Below are 21113 nucleotides of genomic sequence, written 5' to 3' on the forward strand. Positions count from 1 at the left end.
TAGAAATCACTAACAAACACATTAGGAAAGTAAACACAGCTAACATTGATCTGTCTATAGGTTTAATGCCATGTCTATCAACATCTCTAAGATTTTTTATTAGCATAGACAAGACATAGGAAAAACTGATTTTAAAATTTAAATGAAGAGGCACAGGGCCTTGACTAGTTAAACAATCTTGATAAAGAATAAAGTGGGAGGAAGTACTCTACCTGGGAGTAAGGCTTACCATATAGCTATAGTAATCCCAAGGGTGTGGTACTGACAGAGGGACAGACACATAGATAGTGGAACAGAACAAGGACCCAGAAATAGACCCATACAACTGACATTTAACAAAAGCACAAGCCTAATTTAATGAAGAATAACCTTGCAACAAATGGTGTTGAAGCAATTGATGTCCACAGGGGGAAAATATGAACCTTGACCTAAACCTCCCAACACAACTTATACAAAAATAAATTCAAAATGGATAACAGACTTAAATATAAAATATAAAATTATGAAGCTTTTAGAGATCAGTATATTGTAGGATACAGGAACCTACATAGGTGATTAACTTGTAGAGAGCAATATATGTATCATTCAAATAAGTACAAGTAAAACTGGAGAGTCTGAGTAAGGTCAATGGATTGTATAAAAGCCAGTGTCCTGGCTGTGATAATTATACTACAGTTTTACAAAATCTTACCTTTGGGGGAGACAGGGCAAGGTATAGAGAGAATCTCTCTTTTATTTCTCACAGTTGCCTGTGATACAATGATCTCATTAAAATTAAAAAAAAATTGAATGCTTAATATAGTACATGTATAACAGCTCTTTAGTTTCACAATGAAGGAACTGAAGTTGGATGGTTAGTAACTAACCTAAGATTACAGAGCTAGTAAGTAGATGGGCTAGGATTAAAAATTTAGGTCTGCATAGGTCCACAGCCCATGAAGTTAATCACAAAACTCTTCTGGCTGATAAGAAGATAATTTAAATGATTTAAGGGTTCAATTAGTTGCTTAGAGAAATAAAAAAAGTATATCATTTCAAAATGTGAGCAAGGTTGTATTTTCTGCTAATATATAAATTTAAAAGCTTTCTGCCAGCCTGACCTGTGGTGGCATAGTGGGTAGTGTCAACCTGGAATGCTGAGGTGGCCAGTTGGAAACCCTGGGCTTGCCTGGTCAAGGCACAGGTGACAAGCAACCAGTGGACAGGTAGAGTGAAGCAGCTACTTGTTCCCCCCAACCTCCTCTCTCTATAAAATCTTAAGAAAAAAAGCTTTTGCTTTATGGTGGGGTGATAGGAATTAGGTAAGAGCACAGTATCAAGACAACTGTAAAAATAAGGAATTTCATTCACAGACTTCACTCTGGTTTCAGAGTAAAATAAAAATATGAGCCTAGTTTCAGCAAAATAATTTTATTTCCTAACTCACAGTAAACATATACATCCAATATCTTGCACATTCATAAATGACTTCCCAATTCCATTGACTGCTTTGACATTTACGCATGTACTAAAAGTCATCTTAGTTGAGATATGAAAAAATGCTTTTATATGGATAACACACTAAGTATTTTGGATTGGTCACAGCAGAATTTGTTTTATCAGTTAGATTAGTTCTATAACTTTAAAGCTTTGAAAAGACACTACTTTTGCATCTAATACTTCCAGATGACTAGGGTGCAGCAATATCAGCTTGTGTTCCAGAGAAATGTCCTCAGTTTTTCTGGTGATGAAACCACTTATCCACTATATTCAGAAAAAAGAAAAACAAATTGAAGTTCTCATTAAGAATCAAAATACATACAACCTATAACAAAAAATAATATACTTGCTTTAATGTATCCTATTATGCATTACCTTAAAACAAACTTTCATACATGCAAAGTTTCCCTACGGCAAAAACAGGTAATTTATCAGTGTTTTCTTCCTTACTCTTGATAAGAATCATATAAGCATGTGATTCTCACCAGAAGAACATTATGGTGAATCCTAAATCTATCCATAGAGGGAGAGAACTGATTTCCGGGTGAAGAAGCCTATGGCTGGATTAGGAACCAGAGCCCAGGCTGCTCCAATGTCCATGAAGCATCTACCCAGGACCCAGAGAACAGCGGGTCATGGTTTGGAAATGGCTGAGACTAGAGTTGGCACCAAAGGTGATGTATACAGCCATCTTTCTTCCCACACATACTATGGAACTCTACAAACATTTCTTTTCCTCTCCTTCTCTTTCTCTGTATGGATGTGGTATGTAAGATATATCTACATATACAATTTTCCCACACAGACACATAATGCTCAATGTATTTTACTAGAATATTGATCTTACCATCTGTTGGCATTGTGCAGGCAGATTCACATGGTGGTGGTAACTAAAATAAAATATTAAAATATATTAGCCAAACCCTATTTTTAAAAAAGTATACTAACAAAAAAATTAAAATGAATGTGAACAGAAGATGATGATCCTAATTTTTAAGATAAAAATAATTTATAGGAACAATGCAAGGTTTTATCTACTGTTAAGAAATGCTAACAAATTCAAGCCTCTTTTAATAACACACAATAAATAAAATATTTTGAAATAAATAAAAGTTGATTTGTTGTACACATATGATTTCATATGTATATACACACATACATATATATAAAGTTGTGATTACTAACCAATGCCTTTTCCCTTCTAATTTTTTTATCCATTTCAATTTTGTCAGAATTCACATACAAAGATAACTCTACATGTGTTGACTTCATCGTTAAATGGTTATTTTTCCTTTAACTCAATTACAGAGCAGTAAAAAGTAAGATATAGTCTTTTGTTTTCCTTATTTAATATTGTAAATGAGAATAAATTAAGATGAACTAGTTCACCATTCTGGTTAATCCAAATCAGATAAAAAATAGTACAAAACAACCCTGGCTGGTTGGCTCAGTGGTAGAGCATCAGCCTGGCATGCTGAAGTCCCAGGTTCGATTCCCGGCCGGGGCACACAGGAGAGGCGCCCATCTGCTTCTCCACCCCTCCCCCCCTCTCCTTCCTCTCTATCTCTCTCTTCCTCTCCTGCAGCCGAGGCTCCATTGGAGCAAAAGATGGCCCGGGCGCTGGGGATGGCTCCTTGGCCTCTGCCCCAGGCGCTAGAGTGGCTCTAGTCGCGACAGAGCGACGCCCCGGATGGGCAGAGCATCGCCCCCTGGTGGGTGTGCCGGGTGGACCCCAGTCGGGCGCATGCGGGAGTCTGTCTGACTGCCTCCCTGTTTCCAGCTTCAGAAAAATACAAAAAAAAAAAAAAAAAGGACAAAACCAAACTTATTTCTTTGATAAATAGTTTACTACCTTACATGAGTCTTTTCTAGGATTAATGAACAGTACCTAAAATGTGATAACTTTCCCACAACTTGCTATAACCAAGTTAAGTAAGTTCCTGTTGATTCTTTTGTGAAAAATGGCTTATGATAAGTACATAGGCTCTTGGTATAGTAGGACAAATTGTACCACTTTACTACCTGCCCAATTTAGACCAGGACCTGCTTCAGCTTGTATGTGAAGTCAAATGTCTGAGTACAAGTGTTCATGGTTTGTAATTTCAGGACCTGACACAGTAATATGCATATAGGAGGTACTCTAACATTTGTTGAAAGAAGTACCTTCTCAGCCCTGACCAGTTGGCTCGTGGTAGAGCGTTGGCCCAGCATGTGGATGTCCTGGGTTCAATTCCCAGTCAGGGCACACAGAGAAGCAACCATCTGCTTCTCCATCCCTTCCCCTCCCTTTTCTTTCTCTCCCTTCCCGCAGCCATGGCTCAACTGGTTCCAGCGCATCAGCCTGGGGCGCTGAGGATGGCTCTATGGAGCCTCTGCCTCAGGTGCTAAAAACAGCTTGGTTGCAAGCATGGCCCCAGATAGGCAGAACACTGGCCTCAGACAGGGGTTGTTGGGTGGATCCTGGTCAGAGTGCACATGGCAGTCTCTATCTTTCCTCCTTTCACTGAAAAGAAAAAAAAAAAAAGAAGAAAGAAAGAAGTACTTTCTCTCCCCACTTAGCACCATATTTTTTAGCCACCAGGTATGTTCTTTTTGAAGGAAACTTTTACATACAGCATCCACAATGGCTTTGGCAGCATCAGGATCACACTTGAAGGGGCTCTCAGACACTGTGGTATTCATGCTATTAAATAAAACAAAAGTAGTCATAAGTTGCATTAACAAAAATGTCTCTCTTAAGAGTTAAAAAACAAACTGAAGATGGTAGGCCAGATGAGATTCAAGTTCGGTTTACCTGAACTGCAAGTTTACCCAAGTTGCAGGATCCAAAAATCAATATACATAAATCTATTTCATTTCTATACATTAATAACTATCAGGAAGCGAAATTTTAAAAGTAGTCCCATTTACAACTAGAATGAAATACTAGTTTCAAGTAGAATGAAATACTTAGGAATAAATTTAGCCTGACCAGGTGGTGGTGCAGTGGATAGAGCGTCAGACTGGGATGCGAAAGACCCAGGTTCGAGACCCCGAGGTCGCCAGCTTGAGCGCGGGTTCATCTGGTTTGAGCAAAAGCTCACCAGCTTGGACCCAAGGTCGCTGGCTCGAGCAAGGAGTTACTAAGTCTGCTGAAGGCCCGCAGTCAAGGCACATACGAGAAAGCAATCAATGAACAACTAAGGTGTTGCAACAAAAACTAATGATTGATGCTTCTCATCTCTCTCCGTTCCTGTCTGTCTGTCCCTATCTATCCCTCTCTCTGACTCTCTCTCTGTCTCTGTAAACAGAAAAATAAATAAATAAGTAAAAATGAATAAATTTAACCAAGAAGATAAAAGACCTATATAGAGAAAACAGTATGGTAATTGCATAAAAACAGACAGAGTTCAATGGAACCGAAAAGAAAGCCCAGAAATTAAACCCATGCATATATGGTCAATTAATTTATGACAAAGGAACCAAGAATATAATGGGGAAAGGACAGGCCTTTCAATAAATGGTAGTGGGAACACTGGACAGCCACCTGAAAAAGAATGAAACTGGACCACTATCTTACACCATACACAAAAATTAACTCAAAATGGATTAAAGACTTAAATGTAAGATCTGAAACCATAAAATTCCTAGAAGAAAACATAGATGGTAAGCTCCTTGATATCAGTGTTGGTGATAAGTTTTTGGATTGGACACCAAAAACGAAGGCAATAAAAGCAAAAATAAACAACTGAGACCACGTCAAACTAAAAAGTTTCTGCACTGGCCCTGGCCAGTTTGCTCAGTGGATAGAGCATCAGCCTGGCGTACGGATGTCCCAGGTTCAATCCCCGGTCAGGGCACAGATGAGAAATAACCATCTGCTTCTCTCCCCTGTATCCCTAGCCCCTTCCTGCAGCCAGTGGTTTGATTGGTTCAAGCATTCACCTCAGGTGCTGAGGAGAGCTCAGTTGGTTCTACCATAGGCCCCAAATGGGGTTGCCAGGTGGATCCCAGTCAGGGCACATGTAAGAGTCTGTCTCACTATCTCCCCTCTTCCCACTTAAAAAAAAAAAAGAATGAAATCTTGCCATTTATAACAACAGGGATGGACCTTGAGGGCATTATGTTAAAGAAGTCGGACAGAAAAAGATAAATATTGTATGATCTCACTTATATAGCTGACCCTTGACCAACATGGATTTTAGGAATGCCAACTCCCCCCACACAGTCAAAATTCCACATAAAACCTCTGACTTACCAAAACTTAACTAATGACCTACTATTGACCAGAAGTCTTACTGATAACATAAAGTTTATTAAACATATTTTATATGTTATGTATATTATATACACTGTATTCTTACAATAAAGGCATGGAAAAGAAAATGTTAAGAAAATCATAAGGAAGAGAAAATAACTCTACGGTAACTGCATGTATTTATTGAAAAAATCCACATGTAACTGGACCCATGCAGTTCAAACACATGCTATTCAAGAGTCAACTATACACATACACCTATTTTGTAATCGGCTACCTTGCTGAATTCTTTATTTTTTCTAGGGTTTTCTGGGTACACAATCATATCACCTGCCACAACATGCTCCCCCTTTTCAAATATTCCTGCATCAAAACACATCATTTCTTCATTGACTACTATTTCCAGAACAACATTAGTAAAGTGATGATAGAGGAAATTCTCTACTAAATCTTTAAACACCTAAGAAGAATTATATTGTCCTGAACATGGGCTGGGGGCCAGATAGACTTGGATATGAGTCCTACCTCTGAAACACTTATTGTGGGATCACTTTAATTCAGTTTAATCTCCCCATATCTGTTACATACTTGGAAAACATTTACCACTCAATAAATATTAGCGGCAGTAAATTTCGTGTGCATAATAGATATTGGTTTAGCTGTGATACACCTTACAGTTACATCAGAAATTAATAACCTTTTATTTTTTTGTGACAGAGAGAGAGAGATAGAGAGAGGGACAGATAGGGATAGACAGACAGGAAGGGAGAGAGATGAGAAGCATCAATTCTTCGTTGCGGCACCTTAGTTGTTCATTGATTCCTTTCTCATATGTGCCTTGATTGGGGGGGCTATAGCAGAGTGAGTGACAACCTTGCTCAAGCCAGTGACCTTGGGCTTCAAGCCAGCAACCTTTGGACTCAAGCCAGCGACCATGGGGTCATGTCTATGATCCCACACTCAAACCAACAACCCCGTGCTCAGGCTGGTGAGGCCGCGCTCAAGCCAGCGAACTCAGGGTTTCAAACCTGGGTCCTCCGTGTCACAGTCCGACACTCTATCCACTGCGCAACCTTATTTTACCTATTACATTCTGAGCACCCTGATGTTAGCAGCCTGATCTCACTGTCCCACTTAGAGGTTTAGTTTGTCCTTCTTCAGCATATCTACCTTACCACTCATTTAAGCGCTGAATGATAAAACCTTTTCTAAGTGAAAGCAATGGTACAGTGTGTTACTAAAACCTTTGGAGCAAGCTGGTCTGCTTTGTGTGTTAAACATGCAAAGAGTCAATACTTACCAACTGATTCCTTTTCCATCGATTTTCTTTGTCACTAATGCTCTCCAATAGTCATGAGTGCTTTTAATAATATCAATTGCGAAGTCCTATAATTTGAAGATATATGCATTACAATGATAATATCAATCATTTCCCCAAAGCCTGATAATTTTGTCTCTTTTGAATCACTTCCTTGGGTCACAAATGGAAGAAAACATTTAAATGAATAAATCAATATCAAGACTGTCACATCTTTAGACATTTTTTAAATGATCACATAGTCTTTAAACGGTAACAGCAGGATAAATTACAAGTCTCAATACAAAGAGACCTAAAGCTACAGTTCTGAAAGACACATTACCTTATTTTTAAATTCTGCATTGAAAGAAAACTGGTTCTCTGGTTTTCCATCAGGAACCTTGTACCTTCTAAACCAGTCCACAGTAGCTTCTAGGTAGCCAGGTTTCAGCCGCTTGACATCATTAATATCTTAGAAGAAACAGATTGCAAGACACATATGCAATTTTTTATGTAATAAAGACATCAAGTACACATTTACTTTGAAAGAGCTATGGGATGGTTAGGGAAAACGTTCAAGATAATGTTTGAGCTAACCACCTTGCTGAGAAGGGAACACACACACACATTCAGGGAGGTATCCAATGTCTTAGAATAGCTCTGACATTAGGAAGAGAATAATCAGTATAACAGTAATTTCTATTCGATAGAAGTGGGAAGAGAAGTGATTGGGACTATATAATGACAGAACAGTTTGGCAAGTGTGGATAATTTCTATGAGAAGAATAGACATACCAAAAAAGACAGTTTGAGGCTCTATTCAAGAGGATCATACTAAAAACAAGAAAAATGGATTACACTAATCCATTGATGTGTTACATATTAAATGTGATTAAACTAGTCTAACTATAGTGTTGGCATTCCACATCACAGTGCTTTAGTTCTGGCCCACAGCATGGTGTTCTGTTTAAAAAACTTTTTAAACTTTCTGTATAGCCATCAACAATGGCTAGCCTCAATGCCATCAAACTCAACTTTAAATGACCAAGCTGCCACTCAATCCAAGCAAATATAACACACAAGTGCTTAAAAAACTAATTAGGAAAAGTACTTTTGGAAGGAGGAACACATTCAACAACAGAAGTTTATTGATATTTGTATAAAATAACTTTAAGTCAGATTTATAATATCCATAATAAAAGAGTATTGTGCACTTTGTTTCATAGCACCACTAAAAGTATGGGAAGTTTACAAAGTGAACTAGGAACTATTTAAACACTGACAAAATTCAAGGAACTTATAATTCACATAAAATGTGTCATATAATACAGAACAAATTTGAAAATCCAGAAATCTAACATGTAAGCACAGGGTATTTTCCAACAAATTTTCTCACCAGTTCTCCTATTCTTCAGGCACCAAGTGAGTGTCCAATAATTCAATTTAATAATGACCCTACTTAGAATCGGCATCAGATCCCACAAGTTAAAAGGCTGAATGCAAAAAGACTCACCCCATTTCTGGCAGATCCCAAGTTACCCATACTTCTGACAAGCCACTATAAATCAGGGTTTCCTACAACTATGTCCTCGGGTTTATTTGTTAGAATGACTCACAGAACTCAGGACAACACTTTAGTTAAGTTTCCTAGTTTATTACAAAGAATACAACTCAGGAACAGCCAAATAGAGAAGTGATGCATAGAGCAAGGTATGGAGAAAGGCAGGTTGCAGAGGTTCCATGTCCTCAGGGTTGGCATGCCACCCTCCCTGCACTTTAATGTGTTCACCAACTCAGAAGGGCTCCAAATGTCATCATTCTGAAGTTTTTATTTTTATTTATTTATTTTTTATTTTTTTAGAGAGAGGAGAGAGAGACAGAGAGAGAGAAGGGGGAGGAGCTGGAAGCATCAACTCCCATATGTGCCTTGACCAGGCAAGCCCAGGGTTTCGAACCAGCGACCTCAGCATTTCCAGGTCAACGCTTTATCCACTGCGCCACCACAGGTCAGGCATTCTGAAGTTTTTAAAGAGCTCAATATACAGTGTGTCCATAAAGTCATGGTGCACTTTTGACCGGTCACAGGAAAGCAACAAAAGATGACAGAAATGTGAAATCTGCACCAAATAAAAGGAAAACCCTCCCAGTTTCTGTAGGATGATGTGGCAGCATGTGCGCATGCGCAGATGATGACGTAACACCGTGTATACAGCGGAGCAGCCCACGGCCATGCCAGTCAAGATGTGGACGGTACAGAGGAAAGTTCAGTGTGTTCTGTGGCTCCCTAAATTCGAATCCGTGACCAAAGTCAACGTGAATATTGGTGTGTTTATAACGAAGTGCCACCACATAGGAATAACATTACTCGGTGGGATAAGCAGTTGAAGGAAACTGGCAGTTTGGTGGAGAAACCCCGTTCTGGTAGGCCATCAGTCAGTGACGAGTCTGTAGAGGCTATACGGGATAGCTACCTAAGGAGCCCTAAAAAATCTGTGCGTGAGACCACATCAAACTGCACTGAATAGGTATGAAACTGGGAGAGTTTTCCTTTTATTTGGTGCAGATTTCACATTTCTATCATCTTTTGTTGCTTTCCTGTGACCGGTCAAAAGTGCACCATGACTTTATGGACACACTGTATATAGTCCCTCCCCACAAAGTGGTGGGTAAGATCGAAAGCTCCTACCCTTGAATCACTTGGTTTTACCCTAAGTCACTTTATTGTAAACCCAGGTTTGAAGAAAGGAGCTCATCCTGAATAACAAAAGATACTCATCATTTAGGAAATTCCAAGGGTTTTAGGAACCTTTTCCCAGAACTGGAGACAAAGATCAAATATGTTTTTGTATTATAACATAGCAAGAAAAATTATAAGAACTGATTAACTCTCTGATGTGAACCATACCGGACACCGAAAGTTATGCTGGTCTAGACTAAGGAACCCTAACTACCAGACCCAGAAAAAAAAGCAGAAAAAAAAAGAAGTCAATTTTTGTTCCTAGTGATGTCCATTATGTATACATAGACAAAGCCAATGGCCTGCAGGGCCACCAAAACTGCCCCCTGATGCCACACCGAGCTCCTACCAAAGATTACCAATTATGTACTGGTCCTTGGGTTCAGCTTCTAACCAGCCAGGGAGTGCGGCAGCTCACAGCATGAGAATGAAATGCTCACTGTCACTGATTCACAACTGAGGTGGGAGGGGATCTAGTGATCATGGGTCCCACAATGACAAATAGCATCAATATAGCCAACTGGCTGCTTCAGTAGATAGGCTGTCCTCTTACATGGCTCTGTGTGCGTCCCCTCTAAAGTTGTGGCTAGTCAAGAGCTCTATCTAGAAACTCCCAATACACTCTTCAGCTAGTAAGTGACGGCAACAGACGTTGCCTTGGTTTGACATTTTGGGAAAGCTGCTTACTATGTGCACCATGGAGCCAACCTCCGAGGAAGTTTTAGGCTTCTAATAACTCCTACTTCAGGAAAGTGACACCCTAGCAGAATGGTGTTGACATAAAGACAGGCATGACTTCCCTGTGACCAGAGTATGCCCTGTAGTATGTGTGCTCTTATGTAAGCAGCACACGTGAAAATTGACAGAGATCAGCAGAATCAGAGCTGACCACCAAGGGGTTAACAAATGGTATGAATGCATTCCCGCTGTACTAAAACTTAAAGAAACACAAAAGTATCTGAAACAAAAAATGTCTCTTCATCCTTATTCTCATTGCACTATTAAAAGATTTGGTGTTCTTTCAGTCATTTTTAAGTGAATTTATATACATATGCAAATATGCATATATTCAAACATATATGAGATCATACTCTGCAAGGCAAAAATAACAGAAAGGAATAATACCATTTCCCCTTAGTGCTCTCTCCACATCTGTACATGCAGGTCTTCCTCACCTTTTGTATTGGCCACACAGTTTTTCATTGTCTGGACAGACAATAATATTTCCATCTAACTGTTGATGGCTATTTAAGCTCTTTCTAGGTTTTTGCTACGATAAACAATGCTGCAATGAATATCTTTGTACATACATCTTTGTATATATTTATGAGGAAGTCCATGCAATAGATACTTAGAAGTACAATTGCTGGGTCAAAGTGATACTGACCATAATACCAATTTTATATAAATGTTCTAAAAACCAATCTTATTTGGGATATTGGAAAACTATTTCTTGTGTAGAGGGTGAAAGTGGCATGTATCCTCCCTTCTTATGGTGCTTTTTACTTTACAAAGCCTGCTCGTCTGTGGTTTCTCATTTATCCCCATAAAATCATGGTATTTACAGATAATTATGAACTTAACCAAAGTTATTATATGGTTAATAAGTCAAAGAATCCACATCTCAGTCTTAATAAGATTAAAATAAAAAAAACACACTTTTCTTGGCATTACATGATAATGGCAGAACAACAGTGCTGTGAGATGTCCTAGTTTACACAACTGGGATTAAGAAAGTACAATGCCTACGAAGAAGAATGGACCTCTGCCAGGGTATCTGAAACCAGGTACAGACTCTACCACTAGATGGCTGTAAACTGGCTGCTGTAATCCCATTACACATCCATGATTATCAACACTCCTCTCAGAATGAATGTAAAGATGTTGACTCTTGCATAAGAAATTTCAAATTTTAATTTAGTTACCAGAATTAGACCTAAGAACCCAACAAGCACATTGCAACTTACCAGCTAAATCACAAAGCTGTCCTCCACAGTGCTGAAGCACAGAAATCATGTAATTTCCTAAAACACTTAAATCTTTGATATATACACCTTATTAATGAGCAGATAACACTGAACTTGAAGTTGTTAGGGATAAATGGCCTCAAAGCTCATCAAGACCCTGGTATACCAGTTGCTTTACATTGGTTGAATCTTTGGAGTCCATAAAACATTGTTTTCTAACCATTGGTAACAATAGGTATGAAATACAAGATTCACCGGCAAGGGCATATGAAGACATCTGTCCCCAGCCTAAGATGTTCTAGAGAGTGACAGGAGCAGAGTACTTTAAAAAGCATTAGCCCTGGCTGGTTGGCTCAGTAGTAGAGCATCGGCCTGGCGTGCAGGAGTCCCAGGTTCGATTCCCGGCCAGGGCACACAGGAGAAGCGCCCATCTGCTTATCCACCCCTCCCCCTCTCCTTCCTCTCTGTCTCTCTCTTCCCCTCCCGCAGCCAGGGCTCCATTGGAGCAAAGTTGGCCTGGGCGCTGGGGATGGCTCTGTGGCCTCTGCCTCAGGCGCTAGAATGGCTCTGGTTGCAACAGAGCAACGCCCCAGATGGGCAGAGCATCGCCCCCTGGTGGGCATGCTGGGTGGATCCCGGTCGGGCGCATGCAGGAGTCTGTCTGACTGCCTCCCTGTTTCCAACTTCAGAAAAATACAAAAAAAAAAATAAATAAATAAAAAGCATTAGCATTAATGATATTCAGGTTAACGTCTCATTGTAGAATTCCAACAAGAAAACCAATAGAAATTTCACAGTCTAAAATAGACCAATAGAAACAGAGAACAACCTGAGGGATGCCAAATGGGAGAGAGGTGGAAGGCTGGACAAAAAAAAGATGAAAGGGCCCTGGCTGGTTGGCTTGGTGGCAGAGTGTTGGCCTGGCATGTGGAAGTCCTGAGTTCGATTCCCGGCCAGGGCACACAGGAGAAGTACCCATCTGCTTCTCCACCTTTCCCTGTCTCCTTTCTGTCTATCTCTCTCTTCCCCTCCCACAGCCAAGGCTCCATTGGAGCAAAGTTGGCCTGGGCGCTGAGGACAGCTCTATAGTCTCTTCCTCAGGCACTAGAATGCCTCCCGTTGCAATGGAGCAACACCCCAGATGGACAGAGCATCGCCCTCTAGTGGACTTGTCCAGTGGATCCCTGTCGGGCGCATGCGGGAGTCTGCCTCTCTGCTTCCCCACTTCTCACTTCAGAAAAATACAAAAAAATAAAGGTGAAGGTATTAAGAAACAGAAAAAACAGGTGGCTGTGGCCATAGCCCAGGAGTCATCAGACACGGGATTCCAGCCCTGGTTGAGCTTGTTCCACCCCCTCCCCTGGGTATGGCACTATCAGGGTCGACCCCTGCTCTGAGCTGGGAGGATGAGTGTCTGGATTACTCTGGGTGCTGTCATTTCATTGTATGTTAGAGGTGGTGGGCAGGCAGCTAAGCGGGTACAAACTGGATCTGCTGGCCTCCCTGCTGGACAAGGTCCCCAGCGCCACCAGTGGCCTGGGCCCGTCCATGCCCATAGCAACCTGGAGCTGTTGCTGGAGCTGGAGCATCGCAGGCAGTGCTGCAAGAGCAACCTGTTGCTCCTGGGGCAACTCCTGCAGGTGCTGGCCCAGCATGACTTGCTGCCACAACTGCCACACAAGCAGGGATGCTGATGTCTCCAGAAACGACAACTATGGCACCTACAGCTCTTCCACAGAGGGCGCAGGGCAGCTGCCGTCCCAGTTGGCAGTCAGGCAGTTCTTCAGAAGCTCAGCAGGGACAGTGGGAGGCAGGTTCCCCTTCCCCTTCCTGCCCCAAGTGGCACTGGCAGAATCAGGGCCGGCCCAGTGGTCCTCTGGCAGAGAAGGGGCCAGGTCGCACTCCTGCAGCAGCAGGAGCAGGCCAGACCCACCTCAGAAGGCAAAGTGACCTGTGACATCTGGCTCAGGGTGCAAGTAGAGTATTGCGAACATGCCGCCTTGGGGCAGGGTGTGGCATTTCTGCAACTCCAGGCAGTGGTGCAGAAGCTAAACATGTTCAGGCAGACCACTGCAGTGCTACGTTCCGGGACCTGCACTCCATGGTGTGTGACATCTAGTTCTCGGAGCTCTCCTGTCTGGATGCCATCTGCAAGGACTACCTAAGTGGTGCTCTGCTGCAGGCCCTGCGAGGCGTGTTCCTAACTGAGGCCCTGCCGGAGGTCAAGGGCCAGGAGGCTGTCCACCTGCTGGTCGTGGAGGAGGAGGGGGTATGGTACCCAATGGAGGCCTCCTGACCCTAGATCTGGCAGGATTGACCCCAACTCCTAACCTCTGGGTAACCTTCTCCTCAAGAGGATGAAGACCATCTCTGCCTTTAAGGGACTGTTACTCCAGCAGCTCTGAAGACTGAGACACGCAGACAGATGGCCAGGCCCCCTCACATCTGTCCTGTCTTGACAGCTCCTCTGATAGGATGTGGGCTCTGAGGCCTACACCACTTCCAGCTGTCTCCTTCCCCAAGCTCCCACCATCCCCAGCCTCAGGTGTGTTCCTTCAGATCCAGGAGGCCAGGTATGCAGGTCCCAAGGGAAGGAAATTGGCTACACAGTCACCAAAGGCCTCTTGCACATTGTGTCCTGGACTCAGGGCCATGTGCACACGCTGCCCCCATGGAAATCTGCCCTGGCTTACTCCACACAGTTCTTTGGCCTAAGGGCTTCTCTCAGGAAAAGTGGAAGCCCAGCCTGGGTTTTTATGGCCCCCACCCTGGGCTTCGGCCACACCACATGCAGGCCGCTCACCTTGCCCACACATCTCTACAGCCAGCCAAGGCTCTGCCCACCATCCTCACACAGACCTTCCACTCTCCAAAACTGAATGTGGACTTGCACAAGGACTACACCCACTGTCACACATGTGTTACCAGCGGTATCAGATCAAGTATACTACTGTTTGCCCATGAGGCCAGGACCAGACGCCACTGCCTTCTTAGAACAAAAAAGACCAAAACATGAGAGCTGATGGTAAAATGTAGAAACACCATATTCCTGACCATATAGAACGAGTTTTGCAAGATTTGCAGATGAGTAAATGGAAAGAGTTCTGTAAAGGCCATAAATGCTCCCTGATGTCTAGATTCCAGAAAGCCCTCAGGGTGCTGCCTTAATAACCTCTGTAAAAGGCCAGGATAACCAAGCACATTCTTTTGCTTTTTGTAAAATGCTTCGCCGAGCACTCTCCCTAGATTGTTCCAACGATAACCGAAAGCCTGTTTCGCTTCTGTAAAACTGCTCTGGCTAGGTGCTCACCCCCTCCCCTCGCTTCTTTGTGCTTTTAAAAGCAAACCCTTGAGTTCGTTCAGAGCCATGAGTTCTTTAGGATGTGAATCCACTCATGGTCATTGGCCTTAGAATAAAGACTCCTTAATCTGACTACTTGATTGTGTGGCAAAACGTTTGTTTCCTCACTGTCCAGATATAACATTTGGAGGCCCCAGTGAGATCACAATCTCTGGATACATTTGTTTTTTTGCCACACGTAGGCAACTAGCCTCCTCAGCCTGACTGCCGGGAATGGAAACCCAGCAGGGGAGGTGCCACCTGAGACATTCCAGGGCCCTGCTGGTCTTTTCTGTCTGGCCAACAGTCAGCCGTGGACAATCAGCATGTCCATCCACCCATTTGGAGTCATCTAGAAAGCCTCCAGGAGTAGAGCAAATTTGCTATTTCCTCAATTCGTAACTTGCTGTGCTAGCCATTTGGCACCTGTTGTGATTGAGGATAGGATGCAATCGCACTCACACAACAGGCTCTCCAGGTCCAAGACATTGGCAGAAAGTAAGTGTGCTCTCAGGGAAGACATTGCAGGGACTAAGTTAAGTCCCACCTCAGGCTTCCTGGGACACGTCTATTTGTGCTGTCTGTTCTTGCTGAGATCTCATTCTTTGCTTTTGCTTTGTTATTCTGTCTCTACACTGAAAACCCCTGAATGATTAATGTGAACAGGGTATCTCTGGTGCCTGCACCTGAGTTTCCAGTTTGTGGCTCCACCAATGCTACGAGATGCCTAAGCTCCCACGAAGGACACTGCCAGACGGGCACCTAAGTAGCCCCTCACGGGGCAACCCCTTTTCTTGTTCATTAAACTGTGTTGAAAAGTCAAGTGTAATGTAAATAGTAAATTGTCTGTTTTGTAGGTTCTCTTCGTTTGTCAGGAAAATCTCTGGTGCAATTTCAGTTGGAAATTTCTGGCTTAAAACCAGAGGGCAAAAGTGAAGGGAAATTCGTAAACTTATGGTTTAGTGGCCATCCACCAGAGCTGAGGGAAACCTCTTCCATCTCCGGGTCCAACCTAGTCAGGGGTGTATACTGACCGGCCTATACTAAGGAGAGCGAATATCCCAAGGTGGACTCAGCAGATGGTCGTCACTTTTGAAAAGCAACTCTGAGAAAACCGTTCTAAAGCCCACAAATTATATATAAAAAAAAAAATAATAATAGCAAAGCAAAAGTCACAGAAATATTATATTGCTTAAAGCTAAAACTAAATAAAGACCTAAGAGAGTGCTAGAGGAATTCAGGGCTGCCACCCCCTTGCTACAGCCCCCCCCCCCCACCTCCTCTGCTTTGGCTCCGGGGAATCACCACCTCATACCTAGAGCCACACCCGAGGAGAAGACTTAGGGAATACTGCCCCTTCTAAACCCATTTTGCCCCTGAGGGAAGTCACCTTTCATAGTTTATGTCCCTTTCTCCTCTAGTGACTTGTATAATTAGAAGGCTCAGAATCCTCCTTTCTCAGAGAAGCCTCAGGCCCCAATAGGACTGTTAGAATTTGTATTGTATATACTTTGCCCCACTTGGGACGACTGTCAGCAGCTTCTGGTTACCTTGTTCACTGCCGAAGAGAGGGAAAGAATCAAAACTGAGGTGAGAAAAGCTGCTATGTTAGGTATGAATAAGTCTGAGGAGGATAACCGAGACCACCTCAAGAAGGTGTTCCAGGATACCCAGCCAAAATGGGACCCTAACACCACAGCCAGACAGGAAGCTTTGAACATTTTCACCAGTTTCTGTTAGCTGGGATCGGGTAGCTGCTAAGAAACCCATGAATTTGTCTAAGGTGTCAGAAGTTATTCAAGATCCTCAGGAGACTCCTGTGGCTTTCTTAGAAAGACTGCAGGAAGCCTGCAGGGTCTATACACCTCTAGACCCAGAGGCATCAGAAAATGCTAGGGCAGTTAACTTAGCTTTCATGTCCCAGTCAGCTCCAGATATTAGGAGGAAGCTACAAAAATTAGAAGGCTTCCCAAGGATGGTAATTTCTCAACTGTTAGAAATAGCTCAGAAAGTTTACAATAATAGAGACAGACACCTTAGAGAAGAAACTGAGAAAATGACTAAGGTAGTTGTAGCTGTTCTAGAACACCAGAATGAAAAGAAAGGGAAGTTAAAAAGGGAGTAACTCCTCATATTAAGAGACTGTTAGAAGCTAGTATTCTTGTTCCTTGTCAATTCCCATGGGATATACCCCTTTACTGCCTGTTCAGAAGCCAGGCACCAGAGACTATTAAAGGATGCTTTCTTCAGTATTCCCCTAGCCCCTATAAGTCAGCCCATCTTTGCCTTCGAATAGAATGACCCAGAAGCAGGCATCTCAGAACAGCTAACTTGGACCAGATTACCACAGGGTTTCTAGAATTCACCAACCCTCTTTGATGGGACACTGCATCAGGACCTGCTCGCCTTCCACCAGGAACATCCAGAATGCACGCTGCTACAGTACGTAGATGATTTGCTTTTAGCTGCGGAAACGGAGGTAAGCTGCCAGACAGCCACTAAGGGTTTTTTACAAACACTGCAGACTCTGGGTACCAACTGTCAGCTAAAAAGGCACAACTCTGCACTTCCAAGGTGACTTATCTAGGCTACCACATTGAGGCAGGGAAGTGTACTCTCTCCTCCAGCCATATAGAAGCTATCCTTCGGATCCCAACCCCCACCACCAAGAGACAATTCTGAGAATTTCACAGAGCAGTTGGATACTGCAGATTGTGGATCCCTAGGTTTGCAGAGAAAGCCAAGCCTTTGTACTCCTGCATGGCAGAAACCCAAGAATTAATTTGGACAGGTAAGGAACTTACAGGTAAGGCTTTTGAAATCCTCAAAAAGGCCTTCACTAAGGCTCCTGCCCTGGCTCTGCCCGACATTACAAAGTCTTTCCAGCTCTTTGTTCATGAGAGCAAAGAAATTGTAAAAGGGGTCTTGACACAAGACACTAGGGCCATGGCGCAGGCCTGTCACTTACCTCTCCAAGAGACTAGATCCTGTTGCATCTGGATGGCCAAACTGTCTCGAGCCATAGCAGCCACTGCCATACTAGTAAGAGAGGCAGATAAATTGACTATGGGGCAAGAACTATTCTTAACAGCCCCCCATAAAGTAGAGACTTTGCTTAATGGGACTCCAGAAAGGTAGATGTCCAACACTAGAATCACACAGTATCAGGCTCTGCTCATCGATCAGCCTCGCATCAAGTTGGTCCAGACGCAAGCCTTCAACTCAGCAATCCTAATGCCTGACGAGGATCCTAGCAACCCCTTGCATGACTGCTCTGAGGTACTAGACTCTTTTCAAACTGTAAGTTCGGACCTCACTGATAAACCCCTAGATGGGGTAAAAGAACAGCTATTCACAGATGGTAGCAGTTTTGTCTTGGACGGGGTTCGACATGCGGGAGCAGCTGTAGTGACTCTTAATAAGGTTATCTGGGCCCTTGCCCTATGGGACCTTGGTTCAGCGGGCAGAACTTATTGCTCTCACTCAGGTATTAAGGTGGGCCAAAGGAAAGAAGGTCAACTTTATACTGACAGTAGGTACACTTTTGCTCATGTTCATACAGCAATCTACAGAGAGAGAGGATTTCTGACGTCTGCTAGTAAGGACATTAAAAACAAATAAGAAATTTTAGCCTTACTAGAAGCCATTTAGTTACCAGAGACTGCAGCCCTTATCCATCGCCCAGAGTACCAGAAAGGAAATTCACTAGAGGCAAGAGGAAATCGGGCAGCTAATAAGAAGTAGCCCTAAAACCAGTAGGACCTTTAGAAATTTTAGTGACTTTACCCGAACCCTTGTTGCCAGAGGCTCCTTTTTACAACCAACTAGAAGAAGATTTTGCTAACAAGAAAGGAATATCTAAAATTAAGGGAGGATAGTTAAAACTACCAGATAAGAGACTCTTCTTACCTGAAGCCCTAGGATTACCAGCCAGCTATTCAATTAGGCCAAACTAAGCTAATAGAATTATTTTTTTAAAATTACTATTTGTCAGGCCTAGAATCTATTATAGAAAGCATAGTGTTCAAGTGTTTAGTCTGTACTCAAGTAAATGCTAAACAAAGTAGAGAAGTTTTAAGAAATAGGGAAGAAGAGCTTTTCCAGGAGAACATTAGCATAGGGATATAAATACCTATTAGTTTTTATTGACACCTTTTCAGGATAGGTAGAAGCTTTTCCTACTAGAAATAAGACCACAGTAACAGTTAAGGAATTTCTATATGAAATTATTCCCAGATTTAGCTTGCCCATTAATATTAGGTCTCATAATGGGCTTGCATTTGTATCCAAGATCTCATAGCTAGTAGAAAAGGCACTCAATATTAATTAGAAATTACATTGTGCTTACAGGCCTCAGAGTAATGCCTTACTCTGAGAGAAAGTAGAAAAATGAACTGAACTCGGAAAGAAGTCCTAAATTCATTTTAGAAATGGGTGAAAACTGAGTCAATCTCCTTCCCTTTGTTATTTTGAAAACACAGTGTACCCCTTACCAAGCAGAATTCACCCTATATAAAATTGTATTAGGCAGGGCAACACCCCTTCTCACTAAGCTCCCTTAGAGACTCCCTCGTAGATGGCGCATTTGGATCTCACCAACCCCTGTAAGTTGACCCTGAGAAGGACGACATGCCCTGCTCCAGCCACAAACCAGAAGCTGGCTGGTCTATGTATGACAGAAGACTGAGGAACCTCGCCGTGGGACTCCTTATAATTGAACTTTGAGAAGGGAGGGAAACTAAGGTAAAAAAAAAAAGCCAGAACAAGTCATCTTAAGGTTTAATACATGTGCTACTACGAGTCATACAGAAAAGGGTGTAGGTCCCTTTGCTGGAAGAGAAGCTACAAGGTGAAAGAAAAATATATTATGCTCAAAGCTACCCCTGTAGAGTAACCTGTAAATATTAGTCATATGTCCGATAGGCTACTTAGGGGGAGGACACCTTTAAAAGGAAGAACGTATATTTTAAAGGATAATTGCTTGTTGCTAGCTTGGTTGTCACTAAAGGTTAAGATCTTTAGAAATAAGAGTTCTGATTAATTAGAAAGAAATTATATAGTTTTAGTAATGAAAGGTATAAGGTATAAAGATACTTTTGAAAAAAAAGAGAACAATTAAGTTATTATAAAAGCTAGTTATTTCTGAATAGATAAGAAAGTTCATGAAAGTTGAGGGTTTATGTAACTTGCAGAAGGTTTGGGCAGGTTGTAGGAGGTTTGTATAAAGAGAAAAAAAAAACAGGTTTAGAGAACAGAATAAGCCTCTATTATATATTCTAGTATATGTTATGTCTCGTTTATTTATACAGAGGAAGTAGTTTTACAAAATAGAAAAGGTTTAGCTCCACTGTTCCTCCAACAGGGTGGCTTATGTGCAGTATTAGGAGAAACTTGTTGCTTCTATGCTAATAATTCTAGAATAATTAAGGAAAGTCTATTTGTGGTCAGGAAAAACATAGAAAGAAAAGAAAAGAATTTGAACAGTCGAAAAACTGGTTTCAGAGAATGTTTAATTAGTCACCCTGACTAACAACCCTATTGTCTGTGGCGACCAGCCCTCTTATTTTCTTGTCTAATATTAGGACCATGTTTAATCAATTTTATAACAAGGTTTGTTCAAGAAAGGGTAAATTCTATTAAATTAATGACAAAGGGCAATATACAATTATCTAAGACAATAGCGATGAAACTGAATCAAGGATTTGATTAAAAATTAAGTAAAACCAGTAAGAAATGAAATGTAGAAACACCATATCCCTGACCATAGAACAAGTTTTGCAAGATTTGCAGATGAGTAAATGAAAAGAGTTCCATAAAGGCCATAAATGTTCACTAATGTCTAGATTCCAGAAAGCCCTCAGGGTGCTGCCTTCACAACCTCTGTAAAAGGCCAGGATAACCAAGCACATTCTTTTGCTTTTTGTAAAATGCTTCACCGAGCACTCTCCCTAGATTGTTCCAACGATAACCAAAAGCCTGTTTCGCTTCTGTAAAACTGCTTTGGCTAGGTGCTCACCCCCTCCCCTCGCTTCTTTGTGCTTTTAAAAGCAAACCCT

The 21113-nt window shown here is 42.0% G+C and overlaps 1 protein-coding gene and 1 pseudogene across 1 annotated transcript in view; one reads left to right on the forward strand and one right to left on the reverse strand.

The window, feature by feature from the left end:
- Positions 1-1394: 1394 nt before the first annotated feature.
- PPA1 (inorganic pyrophosphatase 1) overlaps positions 1395-21113 on the reverse strand; it is a 57094-nt gene continuing 37375 nt past the window's right edge. Inside the window, exons 7-11 of the mRNA XM_066349064.1 lie at positions 7357-7484; positions 7017-7102; positions 4093-4162; positions 2327-2369; positions 1395-1743 (exon numbers count right to left, since the gene is read on the reverse strand). Of these exons, the coding sequence (XP_066205161.1) occupies positions 1712-1743; positions 2327-2369; positions 4093-4162; positions 7017-7102; positions 7357-7484 (359 nt within the window). The 3' untranslated portion in view covers positions 1395-1711. The remainder of the gene's footprint in view (positions 1744-2326; positions 2370-4092; positions 4163-7016; positions 7103-7356; positions 7485-21113) is intronic.
- On the forward strand, positions 12873-14553 carry LOC136381019 (DNA-binding death effector domain-containing protein 2 pseudogene; annotated as a pseudogene).

This window comes from Saccopteryx leptura, chromosome 9, assembly GCF_036850995.1.
Source record: "Saccopteryx leptura isolate mSacLep1 chromosome 9, mSacLep1_pri_phased_curated, whole genome shotgun sequence".
NCBI classification, from domain to species: Eukaryota; Metazoa; Chordata; class Mammalia; order Chiroptera; family Emballonuridae; genus Saccopteryx; species Saccopteryx leptura.